The sequence below is a fragment of the Acanthaster planci genome, linkage group LG07 (genome assembly GCF_054643075.1).
Source record: "Acanthaster planci isolate LZ-2023a linkage group LG07, COTS_SCS, whole genome shotgun sequence".
Lineage (NCBI taxonomy): Eukaryota > Metazoa > Echinodermata > Asteroidea > Valvatida > Acanthasteridae > Acanthaster > Acanthaster planci.
This window is the reverse complement of record NC_141783.1, coordinates 8,941,724-8,954,366: the sequence shown is the minus strand read 5'-3', so window position 1 is coordinate 8,954,366 and position 12,643 is coordinate 8,941,724. Positions and strand designations below refer to the sequence as shown.

Sequence of the window (12,643 nt, the reverse complement as noted above, 5' to 3'; positions counted from 1 at the left end):
GCCTTCACGAACTTTGCCACTCGCTCTGCACAGCCTGTTTTCCTCCTGTGTGCGCCATGTGTCCAGGTAAGCCTTGACTGAAGGCTAATACTGTAATACAGTCCAGTGCGCGTGTGCAGTACCATATATAGAAAGCAAATTGATGCACGCGACTGACCTTGTTGTCCAATGCATGAGTTTTGGGGAATTATTGTCATCATTTGCAGAATGTGTGAGATTTTGAGTTTGATGCGTGTAAGCATGAGATTTGGTCAAAATGCGTGTATCACAAGCCTAATGCATGAGTTGGAAGGTATGAGACGGGTTTTAGTACCGCAAGGGAGGTTCACACATGTCTGCGCACATAGCCTAAGATGCGTACGGGGTACAGTAAATGAGGTACAATGTATGAAAAGGGTGTTTCCTATGGGTAGTGGGGTACATGTACATATTCAACATAAGTGTATCCAACATAAATGCCACTAATTACTATGCATGGATGTGTATTTGTGAACATTTACAGGTGACTCATGAAAGTGTATAGAGTACTGAAGCGTGACATCATTTGGAACCAAGAAGTGAAGTGCAAATGTATGGAGTACACAGGTGTTTTGGTTCATGCGACGGTTCTCACGCTAATGCCTTTTCCACAAATACCATGCGTGGGACCACTCTGGTACTTAATAAACTGTGAAGTTTGAAGAAGTTCTCGGTGAGGCACAAGGATGTGGTATTTACCAGCATAGGTCGTGAGCCAATCCCACAGGGCATACGTTTGTTCATGAATGTATTAAAGTCGGGTACCGTACATGTCCAGGTACTGTACATACATGTACATGAAAGAGATGCCAGATGTTGACAATACAAACAACTACTGCAAGAGGTTTACAATTTAATAGAAGGCATGCCAGGGCATTCTCCCAAATGTGAGGTACATGATATACATGTAATGCACTCAAAAGTGTTTTCCTGATACAACACATGTACATGTACATGAATGGGTGCACTTGCCAAATACTGTACATCTACAAGCACACACATACATATACATGTACTTCTTTTGTAGTTGTGGGGACAAACACTTGTCATTATACCAAGTTTGTGAGGACCAACATAGAATTGTTCCACAACTCGGTCCCAATTTGCCATACAAAAAGAAAAAAAGAAGTTGTCCCATGACGTGGTGGAGGCCTGCCCCGACACAAGTGTTGCTGTTAAGAAGTTGAGCTTCAAGGAAATGCAAGACCTGGATGTACATGCACTCAGCAAAAAAGAGCCTGTACTTCTGTCAAGATTAGAGATGAAGAAATAAGCCACTACATGTACGCAATCTTCAATATCCTACATAAAGATTGCCAAAGATGCAATCGCTCCGTGTTATGACTCACTTGGGAAAACAACATCCTGTCAAAAGTTGAACCAGATCTGATCTGGACAATCTGTGGTCTGGGTACATTATACATGGACACGAAAATACAGCATGCATCGACATTGTGCATAAAGCAAATTGAAAAATCAAAATCATGTTTGTCACCAATGCCCTTTCGCACAGTGAGAGAACTTTGTTGAATTTCTGGTACGACCACTTTCCAATGCTACAATTCTGACTTAGGTGTTAGGTGTTTTACACAGAGCATTACATTGTGCAAAGGCTTGACCTTGCATTTCGAAACCAGGAAGGAAAGATACTGTGTTGTGTGGAAACTTAAACAAAATTCTCAAAGAAAAAGCTGAAAACTTCAAAAATAGATATTTTGCTTAACTACTACGGTAAAATATTGGGGTGGGGCTAAAATCTGGTAACATCTAATTCATTTATGTCTCACTTCCTGGCAAATGACTTTTGGATGATTTGATGTGTCAATGCACAAATTGAAGGGCTTTAAAGAGATTTCTTTTAAAAAAAATTTACCCACTGTAATAAAAAAAAATTAAAGCCTGTCACACAATGTCAAATATTTGAACAATGCTCCCGGAAATGGGAAATGAAGGTGGCTTTAAAAACTAAGTGAAAGGAAAGGTCATCTCTGCACTCACCCCGGCCTCATTTGATTTTGGTGAGCTGCCAAATAAATCATCCTCAGTGGATGGGTCACCAAACAGTGGCACAGCACCAGCGGGTACTTTGTTGTGGCTCTCTGTACTTGTCTCCACCTCTTCAGCTGTTCACAGACATGATAATAAAGGGGAAAAAAATCAATCAATCAATGAAAATCAATACAAAATGAATGAAAGTGTATAAATATGCACGATATAGTAAATATGCATAATATGGTAAAAAATATTGTTAAACCAAAAATGGTTTAAGTTGATTGCCCAAGTTCCAGAATGAAGTGAAACACATGACAAATTGAAACCACAACTAAATTCTGTGAATACACACTTTGCTGAAATATCTAACATCCAGCCACACATTTGTCTTAAATTAATACCAAAGGTATCATTAGCCATGTACATTGTGCGTGTACGATGTGCACTCCTGGAAGTCAGAGAGAAAAATCTTCCAAAAAAGGAATAGGTTCTGCAAAGGTACCAAGTGAATCAATCTTTCCAAAAACCAACGCGGTTGATCGGGCTAGCGTTTTTCCCTTATTTCCCTTTGCATGATACATGTACGACTGTGCACATTTCTCATCTATTTTGTCATAATGCAAATTCACTCTAGGTGACTCCTTAGCTGACATTTCCACCTAATAAAAGGGGCCCTGGAGGTCTGAGGGATGAAGTTCCCCGATGAGACTAAGAGAAAACTCTTCAAGAACAACTTCAAGAAATGAAAATCAAGGTGCACCAACAAAGCAGACTACGGCGAACAGCAACACAAAATCTTTCATCAAATTTGTGACAGTCAAGGTTGTGGTGAGCTGTGATTTGAGATTTTGTGAAGCACGTTCACCAAGTTGAATCTTAAACACACTGTGTGTACGGTTTCATGTAGCCGTTCAGTGATAGTAAATGGACCTCAAGCTAGACCAAGAGAGAGTATTTTTTTCTTTGCAACGGCAGCTCCTTTGGTCACAAAGAACTTCACTGGTTCACAAACATCTTGGAAATGTACATGTCACGATCGCACTGCTATCCAAATATTGAACATTCCCGACAAATATGGCTCTTTTCAACCCACGAGGAGGTGCTTCTGCTCGAGGTGGATACTGTGGCATGTCCAGCTATGAACATAACTATTTTTTTTCATTTTATTGCCATAATTTATGTAGGGCGTCCATCAACACATGACTTGACTTGTGCGTACTCGGGGGAAATATGTGCGTAAATGTGCATGCTGGGTAGGTATTGACCAATTCGAGATTGCTGCTTGTTCATGCAAGAAGCTAACTGGGGTCAACTGATGGCAGAGTTTCCAGTGTGAAATTACCAGTAATATCTTCATAAATGTGATCGTCTCTTTGGCTGGCAGACCGTGGCTTAGGGGCCTCATCAAACAAGCCTCCCTGAAAGAAATAACAAAAACAATCCCATACGATAAAAGTCAGCACATTCGAGGTCTGGACAAGATATGAAAAACAGGTGGACGAGGCAACGTCTGCAAAAGAAGAGACTGATTCAACAGCTTGTTTTGGATAAAATAGTACTTTTAAATGCAAGCCAGTTACACCTTGGTGCAACTGTATATGTCCAACCAACAAGCTGCTAATACATGTAGCAAAGCAAAACTGATAGTGCTAGTACTTCTTGCTCGACTCCTCTGCCCTAATTTTGCAAAATGTCAGTTAAAAACAAGTTTTTATTTTGTTAACAAGCTGAAAGTCATTCCGTATGCAACAAAATGGTGGGAGTTTACATCTTGTGCCGTAAACACACCTCCTCATCTTCCTGATCATCTGCGAAAAGTCCTCCGCCTGAGCTGCTGAACAGGCCTCCCTTCTTACTGAAGGGCGAGTCTTCGTCTTCGGCAGCGGCTGGCTCGTCAAACATGTTATCCTCAGACACAGCTAGTATGGAGTGAAAAGAACACTTTACAAAGTCAGGGCTGTATCTTGAGTGTGCATTGCTAGTCCGCAGGTATACAAAGACTGATTTAGAGACCAGAATTATTAGAAGCAATTAATGCCACACTTGTGAGCAAGTTGCATGTGCATGCCAAATGTCTCTTTCAGTGATAGGGTGTCAAACCACTGAACAAAACATACAAAAGTGTTGAATTTAAGAATGTACTAGATATGTGGGTGAAAATGTTGGTTTAAATGAATTCGTTTTGTTTTGTTCTGCAGATGTACTTAATCATGTGTAACTGCAGTTTATGTGCTTTTTTTTCTCACTGTCTACTATTGAAGTTCTTATCCAGTCTCAATTAATTTATATTAATTCAATATTTATATTTGTGTAGTGTCGTACTGCGCACTCGAACACATTGTGGAATCTGCACATTACAATTGTATTAATATGATTATAATTATTATAACAGCTTTTCCACGGATGAATCCATGGATGCATGTGGACTGTTTTGTTCTAACAAAATTGGGTGACTGAGCTACATATGCTTTTCGAGCACGAGTCTGACTGTGATCAGCGTCCAATCAAAATTCGTTTTGCATGGCCACTTATGACATCATTGGCCTAATATGGAATATAAGGGCATGGCTATTGGAGATTCGTAAACAGACACTGTAATGCTACATCTGTAAATCTGAATATATAATAGCACAATAGGATGTACATGTAGTACGAATTTAGAATTGTTGTGCAATTCAAGTCAACTTTTCTTGCGTGCATTCCGGGCACTGTCAATGCCATGTTAAAGCTGAACATCTGAACTGACCAGTCTGGTTTGGTTCGGTTCGAAAGTGCCATGTTCGATTATTTTTGGTTCGGTTCAGCTGCAGCACTAGAAAAGAATAAACTGTGAACTGCCATAATACAAGACCTTCCTTCATTCAGACAAAAGGCCAAGGGCAGGGGTGTGGTCATGACCCCAGTCTCAAGATCTGAGGGGCAGTCCTGCAGACAATGGGTTTTTGTCCAACCTGTTTACTTGTGGTGTTAGCTCTTGGGCAGTGCACACTTTGTTACTAATTGCTGCTTCCTACCCCGGAGTAAATGGTACAGGCGATTAGGGGTTAAAGGACGTCAGTATTTTTCCTACAGGTCTACATCAGTGCACATGCTACAAGACATGTGCATCTGCCATGAATCCTCACCCTATAACTAACCCTTTTTTGTAAGCATTGGTGGAACTTGCCACCTGAGGATTTAATAAATTTAAGTTGTAGGAAGTAAAATATGGAATATGATTGTCTCTTAAAATTCATTTTTGATTACATACATGCACTTAATTGCTATTTTTAGTACCAGTTAAGTATACCTTATAATTCAGTAATTAGTCATTTATTGTAATGATTAAAAATAAAGAATTCTGTAGATTAGATTTGCATTTTTATTCTAGGGTTGACTGTTTTTAATGTAAACTTTATATAAATTACTTGTATGTTTGTGTTCATGTGTAATTCAGGCTATTGCTGTGAGATATGGATTAATAAACCTGAAATACTAAATCGTACTGAATGGGAGTGAATTGCACTGAACATCGCTAACTCAATGATATCCAACAGTAGCTTCTTTCTGTGGGATTTTGTTCATGCCAGCAGTGAACGAAAGGCCTTTTGTTCTGGTTGTTGGGTTCTGTGGGGTTCAGCAAGCTTCATACTTTTTCTGTTGTTGGATTCCATTATGTTCAACAGATTACCTACAGAAAACTTGAAGGGGGTTAGGGTTAATATAAAGTATTGTTCAGGGAAAAACAACGGAATTCTTTAAGTTACAGGGTAAGACTCATGTATCAAAGTTTACATGTTTTAAAAGAACATCTCTTATCTATATAAAACTAAATCCTGGTTTCCATATGGTTGTTTGTAATGCAGACGGTCTGCAAGACATCAAGACATATACAGTCGTGGAAAAGACGCTGTGTGACGTCATTCTTCCCAAAAAATTTATCAAAATGGCGCCCGAAACTCGGAAAATCTTAGCAAAAAATGCCTTTTCAGGTGGCAATGTTGGCTCTTAAAGCCAAACTGATACTGCACTTTGATGTAATTTGTTAATAGCAGGCCTTGAATTTCACGATGGCCAAGGACGTTGGTGCCCTCCCATTTGGCCATGGTGCCTCCGAAAAGTGATCGTGTTTCACCGCCTAGATAGCAGTGCCCTTTTTTCTCTTGGCCGTAGTGCCCTACATGTGCATATCGACTGCCCCTGTTCAGCGAGGTATGTGGAAGGCAGCATGGAAAGTGGCAAACGCATCGTTCCTTGATTGCTCACATTCGACCAGAACACCGCGCCGCACCATCCAAACACATGGCATACACGCATAAAGCAGGGCGTGCGTGCACGGTGTGTATGTGGGAATATCGTACACTCAGCCCACCGCGCACTGGCGGCCCGGCCCGCTCCATGCACGCTGCACGATCGCAAGCAGAGCACAGCACAGGTGACACCCGCCGGCCTATCCAGCGACTTAACATAACAACGTATGCCCAAGCCAAGTATTTTAATGTACCATGCAATAATGTCAGTCTAGAACAAGTGCTCATCAAAGTGTACGCATTATCGGTATATTGAGAGCTCCACGTTTTTCGTGCACACAGGACAACTGTATGGTCGGGGCAGTATTTTGACTAACACTGCAATATAGTGTTTGCAGTTTAGTGCTACGCGTCGCGCGCGATCCGAACTGTACATACATGACTTCGGTACGGTCGATCGGAACTACCCGGATTAAATCTCACGTATGTTGTGTGCAAAATCACTGGCCTGGCCAGTTTTTGTGATACGCAAAATGCCGAGGAAAGAACGGCTGCAGTCAGAACAGGCCGAAGCCTTTCAACACTTGGCTGCTGGTTCAGCACTTATCATGGACATGTTCAGGTATAATGCGTATCCTACTTTTTCTTACACCTGAATCATTTTCATGCGATATAAAAGGAAAATTGGGATGGCATTAATGCCGATAACTTTGGTACGCTGATGGCATTAATGCCCTCACGTTTGACATTACTGCCCTCACATTTGGCATTACAGCCCTTTATTTCAGCCAGTCCACCAATGCCAAATGGCAGTGCCCTGAAAAAAAAAGAAATTCGAGGCCTGTAATGGTCAGCTATTTTGTTGACGACTGGGGCTTCATGTGCAAGTAATAAGGAGAAAATGGACAACATGAGTGGTACTAAGCGAGAGAAACATCGTTGTACGCCCCTCATGCCGGCGTGCGTGTTTGCATAGGCCTACTCAGCGACTCAACTTTGCCAATCCGTCTGGGGCTGGTTTGCGTTATCGGCGACCCTTTCGTTTGAAATATTTCCATTTGTCTGCTTTGTGTCTTGATTATGTTGCTCTCTGCGTTTCTTACGTTGATATGGAAACCAGGCTTAAAGCAACAAAAAGTACATGGAAAGCTGCATCTACTTCAAAAAAGAGATGGAAAGGTCTAAAATGTGACCTGTCAAGACAAAATGAGAGTAAAGTCGCTTCCCACTCTTTTCTATTTTGAGTGTTCAAAGTTATATTGAAGTGGAGGTCAATTTGGGGGTTTTGGTAATATTTGGAGAGAGTAACCCGTATCCTATTTAATTCCAAGCATTTCCCAGATTTGCATATTTAAAAATGTCATTTTCTCAACAGATGATAGCATTATTTGTGCCTGGTCAGAAATGTTGAAACAATGTTGGGAACAAGGACGCAAAGCTGCCAGAATAATGTCACATAGTCACCTTGCACTTTTACCCAAAGTGTTCTATGTGCATGCCATTGAAAAGCTCTCTTTATGCTGAATTCCAAAATACCAATATCTCAGTTTTTGAATATTCCAACTTTCAGCTCATTTTGTGGTAACAGGTCACAAATGCCTAAAGGATCACAGGACATTTGAAGATCATGACTCACCACTTGTCTTGGAGGCTGACCTCCGTTTGCCGGACTTATCTTTAGCTGTCCCTTTCTTCCGCTTTTTGCCCTTGCTGGAGGTAGACGTGCCACTGACCTCCGAGATACTGCGGTCACGCTTGGTCTCTGCATCAAAGAGGGTAAAGAAATGGGTGGTTAGGCTGCCCGTGTTGAACTCCAGCCGCCGGTGGATGCTTCGCAGGGGCACGCCCCCACTGCATGTGTGGCAGGAGGCCCCGTCTGTGCGTATGTGAGTGCTGCCACGCTGGCAGAGCCGGCAGGAGTCGCGAGCACAGTCGCTGTGGATCTCGTCGCGGGCCTTTCTGGGCATAGTCTCCTCGGGCTCTGCGATGGTCAGGCAGAAATGGCCGTTGCGCGCTGTCACCGTGACGCTGTAATCCCCGACCGGGATCTGTTCCATGCAAAGTTTGGCACGGAATTCCTGTCTGTCCTAGGAACTGAAGTGTGGTCAGCAAAGGTGAGGGATTCTCTCAGGGAATCCATCAGATGCTTTTCCAAAATGGAAGCACGGGTGATGATCCCATCTCAACCTTTCATAAAGCTTTTGCTGTCAGATTAAAAAATATAGGCCAACCTTCATCAAGAATACCCCTGGATTCCTTGTTCAAAAGTTATGAAAACAGCCCTTAGGGTGCATATGCAGGTACACGGACATGTAACTCGAATTTTTTGTGAGTATGAATTTCAACAAATTTTGAGTATTTTAGTAAGGTAATAGTACTAAATACTCTAGTACATCAGCAACTTCTTCTTGAGACATTAAGGCTGAAGTCCTTCCTGAAGTCGTTGGTGGCTTTTTAAATTGTATATCCACATACAGAATTCATAAGGTTTGTACTTGTGATCCAATCTACGACTGAGCAAGTAGCGTCAAGACTTTTACACATGCACATCCAGTAATTGCATACATGTACGTCTACAACATATTTCCAAGAGCATTCTGGCAGATTGTACAGATCAGCAGAGTTCAACCACAGCAGTAATGTCAATCCTGCATAAGTCTCTCAACCACAGGTACCTGGTATATGTACCAACAAACTGCAGCAGATTCCATCACAATTCACAGTATAATTCCAATTTTCCTTTGCAAAAAAAAGCAGTGCTGCCGATAGTACTGTTTCCAATTGCTCCAGCCCCTTTGTGAAAGCAACCAATGCCAAAAAAAAGGCTAGAAACTTGTAGTGGAGGAAGCGCGAACAGAAATCTATTCTAGGAGAATGATACTGAAAACTCTTCAGATAGGGGTAGACTTCTTCAGCAAAAGTGGCAGATTTTTCCTCTGCCATGGAATTAACTTATAATATTTAGCCAATTAAACTGTTTGAAAGGTGGTCCAGACATTTTCACCTATGACCCTTTGTGATTGATTCACATTTACAAACTGACAGCGGCCATCTTTATTTAGCCTCCAAGAACATTGATTTCAGCTAAACTGAGCAACTGTGCCACACCTTGGAATGGAATGGAATGGTCCAACTTCAGCTCTCTCCAAAGGAAGTGCACTAATATCACAGTCTGAAGTCATATCCACAAATTTGGGGAAGATAAGAAACGTGTGTATTACGAGTCACTGCATGAGGTCCAGGGCCCTACAGAAGATACATGGTCTTTCTCTATCGTGTTTCTGGTATGAATGATTGGTCAAAGGATTCGGTGAACGGATCCATGAATTTGAGAGCTGCAAAAAGGGCGGAAGGGGGAAGGGGTTGCAATCTATTCAGGAGAGAAAATAGGGGTGTGGGAAGGTAGTGACTCCATATGGCAAAGCGAGATGGTATTGTGTGATCAGTCGCCGGCAAGAACAAGTGTATGGGAAACTCTACTTTAGTTTGTCTCCACATACATGTACATGTACCGGTATATCACAGACTGTAAAAGATTAATTTTCATCAGAATGGGCATAAATCCGCGGGCACAGAAAACACGACAGCAATGGCGCTCAAGTGCCTATCATCTCTCTTAACAGCTGAGTTGGTACTAGTGTACACACTCCATATATGTACATGTACGACTAATTTAGGCAGGTTGAATTATAACACATCAGGGGTAGAATGACACACAATTATACATGTACCCATGGTAACCTTGTCTAAGTTTTTGGCACAAGATTCTCAAAGCAACAAAAAATGTTGGCAGAAATAAAAACCAACCCTTCTGATCTATTGAAATTACTTGATAGTTTGCACTGTCTGAACCACATAGCTATTTCTTCAAGCTGAGAAGTGTCCCGCATCTATCAAAAATCAACCCTGTGCAGAAAGCAATTGGCGCATTCTTCACACTGGGACAAAACTGGGCTAACTAGCCTGGTTAGTATTTTATCCCATGAGAACATGGTAGAAAATTGAGCTCCGGGTTCACCCCTTTGTCAGTAACTTTAACACTTTCTTAGGCAAACGGGGTCACTTTATGGGGAGGGGGGACGACATCCCCTGGGGTAGCACGACCCAGCTTCAACTTAAAGATGGAGGGACTGAGTTGCCACTGGTGCTACGCTGGCTTGCATGGATCGTCCCTCCCTTCCCGTAGCTACATCCTAGATTGTAATCATGTCCAGGTGGAACGGATATTGGACAAAAATGGAACAGCTGAAGGCAAGATGCATGTGGGCAGTGTGTTCCTCTGAAATGGTGACAGACGGTATCTTGCTGTGCAAACTTGCTTGGACAGACAAGTGCAGTACATGTACAAGTTTGTGTGCATGTTGGAGTGCATGTAAAATGCCAACTATGGTATGGAATTACATGTTCTGTTGTAACTTGTTTGAGAATGAGAATGTGCTGTATGTACATGCACATGTAGGTGGGCCAAACCACCATGTGACCACTGCACTGATCTCAGCTATACATGTACATGTAGGTGGCTGCATTTTTCAAACACGCAGCTGCCAAAGTTACATCAGCTGTTTTTTCAGAACACGCTATGTGTATTTGTTTTAATTTACCGTGACGAGGACAGACCACGAAGGAAGCCAAGGGATGTGACCCTATCCTCAGTGGTTAGTGTATTGTCCCGGATGGTAACTGCCTGTGCTTTGTGTAAAGGAGAGTGTTGGAAACAAGATGAACGAAGCCCAATGCCTTCTCCTCTGTCGGTGGTACAGTAAAACATGACTCAATACATGCAACATAATGCATGCAAGTACCAAGTTGCCTCTTTAGTGGACCTGGTACATGTACATGTACTTACCATCGTCATCAGCCTTTGATTGGGGTGCTGTACCGATCCTTGCTGCCAGCTCGTCTGCCAATGCTCCACCCTGGCGTTTAAATCATCACATAAATACATTGAAGAAGTCAGGTGCACATACAATCATGCATACATGTATGTAAGTAGTTAAGGTCCATCACAAATCTCATGGACAAGTTAAGTAAAAAGACTAATTACAAGTCTCAGGGATTGAGCTGTGACATCCCCCCCCAAAAAAAAAATTTCACATACAGTATATGGTGGGTACTTGCTGGCAACTGAAAGGAGATCAAGTTAAGCCTCAACAAGCTCATGTACAATGTTGTACATGCACTTTGGATAAAATGCATACATACTGGTACACATAACATTTAAATTGGTTCCGTGTGCAGTCCACATGTTACCGATGAAAGGAATGACGATGAATAAGATTGGTTGTGCTTTTTGAAGGCTACGTGTATGAGTCAAAACACACTGACTTGTGCACGCAGGTACATGTAAGTGTACACTGACGAGAACATACATGTGGCATCCAAATGCTACAAAATGTACATCTACTGAGGTATAATTGCCTTGAGTACATGTACATGTAATTAGAAAAGGTCTTTTAGCAGCACATGATACATATGTGTTCAAGGCCAAAATCTATGGGGGAGTGTTGTAAAGATACTGAGTGCCCATTTTCATTTTTTGAGGTGCTTTTGAAAAGTTCCTGTTTACATGACCAATTCTGGGAATGAACGATACAGTGTAGAATTCCATCATCCAAATTATGTGCACGTGTACTTTTCCTAGCTTCAGAACTCTTTTCCTCTTTCTGAAAATGTGCCTCATTTTCTGTGAATCCCGACTTCAGATTTGTAAATGGAGCCAAACCAGTGGGCCGACATTACATGAGTTACATGTACATGTATACTGTATCCCTGCAGCAGCTTCCCTATAGGGATTCCCTGCAGAACCCCCAGGTTAGCCCCATGTGAGCAAAACCACTAATACCTGTATATGCACGCGTACATGAATGTATACAAATGGCAAGTCAAGCTATACCTACACCTACATGTACTGTATGACTCAATGGCCCGTGTCTGTGTGTAATTTTGCCAAATGGAAAAAAATTGCCTTCCTACAAGAGTAAAAATAACAGCCCCTGTCCAACCACAACTATTAAAGCACAAGTGGCTTGCCTTTAAAGTATACCTACCATATGACCCTAGTCTAAGAGAGAATAAAAGTTTGCAGGGAAGCTTTATAGAGGAAAGGCGAATAACCATTTCTCTCTGAATCCAATGCCATAACAACTTTAACAGGAACAAACAGGATAACACCTGATGACTGAGAAAAGTGACTCAGCCTGTTTTTTATTTTTGGCCAAAGGACAAAATCCTGAGGGCTCCGTGAGAAATCTGCTCGCTTTGACCAGTGTTGGCACCACAGCTGTTCCAGGACCAAACTCCTGAGAGAGCCATTTTAAACTTGTCTATCGAATCAGTTTTGAAAATTGTTCACTGTTGAGAGGGATGGTATTTGACTATTTGGGGATTCATGTGCATGTACATGT

At 41.9% G+C, this 12,643-nt stretch overlaps 1 protein-coding gene across 7 annotated transcripts in view; it reads right to left on the bottom strand.

Annotated features, from left to right (window-relative positions):
* Positions 1-12,643, bottom strand: part of LOC110986046 (uncharacterized) — an 80,328-nt gene that overhangs the window by 38,877 nt on the left and 28,808 nt on the right. For all 7 annotated transcript variants that reach the window (XM_087139100.1, XM_022247637.2, XM_022247640.2 and 4 more), the window contains exons 10-14: positions 11,086-11,155; positions 7,876-8,001; positions 3,799-3,929; positions 3,353-3,428; positions 2,017-2,141 (exon numbers count right to left, since the gene is read on the bottom strand). In XM_087139100.1, the coding sequence (XP_086995226.1) occupies positions 2,017-2,141; positions 3,353-3,428; positions 3,799-3,929; positions 7,876-8,001; positions 11,086-11,155 (528 nt within the window). The remainder of the gene's footprint in view (positions 1-2,016; positions 2,142-3,352; positions 3,429-3,798; positions 3,930-7,875; positions 8,002-11,085; positions 11,156-12,643) is intronic.